Below are 2332 nucleotides of genomic sequence, written 5' to 3'. Positions count from 1 at the left end.
AGAAAAATTGTGAAATTGCCATTTCTTACTACTAAGTTGCCTCCCATTTCATAAGATTTCAGATCTTAATGAAATATATCAAATGGAAATTTTAATTATGTTTAGAAAAGTCAGAAGATAAACAGAGGGGACCTTTCCAAATAAGATTACTTTTCCATAAACTCATTAGAAAATGTCACACTTTGGTTGTCTATGAGCATAATGTCTAGAGAGCATATCACTGAGAGGAAAAACACTTACGATGAGAGGAAAGCGACTTTTGAAAAAAAAAAACCTACACGTTATTAACAACGAGGAAAACAAACTGGTTGAGTGTTTGAGAACAGCTTCTTCTGGTTTCATTTCCTCTTAGTTTCAACATCTGTTTGTTTTTAAAGAGAGGGAGACAGAAAAAGCTTGAAATTATGGGCGTGTCTGCGGCTTCCTGCAGTTTCTGCGGGTCGCTCCTCCGCGTTTGAGTATAAAAACAAGCGAGTGGGCGTTCACAGCAGTTTGCTGCGGATCTTCTCTGCGCTGCGGAAACTTTCCACAAAATGGTGCAACAACTCTCCAAATCTGGAGCAAAAGAGGCTCATCTGCTCAAAGCTGGGCACCCACCAGCAGGTAAAAAGATGTTCACATCAACTTTTGTAGGTGTTTGTTTTGTTGTTTTAGTTTTAATCAAAGCGTTTTTGTTCTTGTGCCGTTTGACCCAGATACAAAGTCATGCAGAAAAACAAACACTAGCTCGACTTTGCTGCTGCGGTTTGAAATATTTCTGGTTTTCTTGTTTGCTGGGTTGCATTATTATTAGTCTACCTCTCTGCAAGACGTTTTTCTGAAAAGCGTCCGGATGTTGGTGGATGTTTTTTTTTTTTTTTTTCACTTTTAAAGGCAGGCCTTGTGGCGTAAAAACATGACAACTCCGCTCTTGCAGGCGCAGTTTGCACACGAGGTGTTAATCAGTTTACTGAGCAGCTTAGCTTCTAATGCTCAGTCATGCATCGAGGGGAAAATCCAAAATCTAACTTAACTCATTTATTTATATAACATGCAACTACAATAAAACGTGTGCAAATATTTCAATACACAAAAATATTGAAATACACAATATTTCAGAAATCCATTAACTAAAAACTGTTTAGTTCATCTCGGATAAATCAAATTATTCAATACATCTTTTTTTATTTGCTACTGTCCTTCTCGAAATGATTTTGGGCTCGTCAAATACTCACCTTGCGAATGATTGGTAAACCTGTTATTGCAAACGAATTGGTTCCTCTGTACGCATCTTAGCCCCGCCCACTGACTTACAACTCATTCTGGAACTCATTCTCTTTCAAAGTTTCAAGTATTGCAGTAGAATACCTTAAGATTTTCAGATTTTTTTTTAATGTTACCTTTATTTATATATCTAATGCATGAAGTCAGAATTGAAATGAACACCCCTTTTATGTTTTATCGTCGTTAGTGAAGGCAGGAGGAAAACGAGTTGCCAAGAAAACCCTGGAGGACGGATCTGCCCATGGGACTCCTGAGAAAGAGACAAAGAGGTCTGATAAACTCAGATTCAACCGTCAATGCACTGAACACGCCACCACCCTGACTAAATTTAGGAGCCTTTGCTAATTAAGTGAATCTTGTTTGTTTCTCTTTTTTCAAACCTGTGCAGCCGGTCTCTTGCCACCTCCAACAGGATGCAACAAGTTGGGCTTCTTCTGACTGGGACTCTTGACAAGGTTTAAAACAAAGAAAAGAAAAATAATCTATTTCTTTGGCTTGCTTAATTTAATTTAATCTAGATTTCCATAGTTGCTAACTATAAAACCCCTGCTTGATATTTTACAGCTGAGTCATGACTTTCCAGAGACCCCTGTGAGCGTGAGGCACAGCAAGGTGCGCCCTGCTGTGGAAAGGTCTCACTGCCCCCGGACCTTCTGCATCCAGCAGCCCAGGAAGTGGTGAATTTGTCTAAGAATACCCCAGAGTCTGTTGTGTTCAGTCTGTTGTCAAACGATAAACTCTTGAGGGGAACTGGCAGGTTTTCTGTGAGGTGCTGATTTAAGCTGTTTACCGTTTAGAAGAAAAACAACTTTCCTTTTGTGCTAAGCTTTTGAGGAGGAATCCTGATGTGCAGCGGCTTTTTTTTTTCTATCTTTTTGAAAATGCCGTAGTTTTGCTTGCCAACTTATTGTGGGGGAATGCATGGGAAATGGGTTAAAGTAAGTTGATTAATGGATTAGAGGCATGTAGGTGAAGCTTAAAAAGCCTTTTCTTTTGTTTATAGGCTTTCTATGTATAACTCTGCATTGTGGATTTGTATAAAAAAAATAAATATGCTTTCACAGTTTGA

General features: G+C 38.7%; 1 protein-coding gene across 1 annotated transcript; it reads left to right on the top strand.

Moving 5' to 3' along the window:
- Positions 1 to 445: 445 nt before the first annotated feature.
- dap1b (death associated protein 1b) lies at positions 446 to 2332 on the top strand. The gene is made up of 4 exons (XM_044132127.1): positions 446 to 603; positions 1451 to 1532; positions 1652 to 1718; positions 1828 to 2332. The coding sequence occupies exons 1-4, from the start codon at positions 534 to 536 to the stop codon at positions 1942 to 1944; spliced, it is 336 nt and encodes a 111-aa protein (XP_043988062.1). The 5' UTR covers positions 446 to 533; the 3' UTR covers positions 1945 to 2332.

The sequence above is a fragment of the Gambusia affinis genome, linkage group LG11 (genome assembly GCF_019740435.1).
Source record: "Gambusia affinis linkage group LG11, SWU_Gaff_1.0, whole genome shotgun sequence".
Classification (NCBI taxonomy): domain Eukaryota; kingdom Metazoa; phylum Chordata; class Actinopteri; order Cyprinodontiformes; family Poeciliidae; genus Gambusia; species Gambusia affinis.
This window is presented reverse-complemented; position numbering and strand designations above follow the sequence as displayed.

Bases quoted from the DNA above. Each gene is read 5' to 3' on its own strand.
- dap1b (XM_044132127.1), top strand. From the start codon at position 534: ATGGTGCAACAACTCTCCAAATCTGGAGCAAAAGAGGCTCATCTGCTC. The intron at 1,533-1,651 runs GTCTGATAAACT...AAACCTGTGCAG, and splicing joins CCTGAGAAAGAGACAAAGAG to CCGGTCTCTTGCCACCTCCA. The intron at 1,719-1,827 runs GTTTAAAACAAA...GATATTTTACAG, and splicing joins TGACTGGGACTCTTGACAAG to CTGAGTCATGACTTTCCAGA.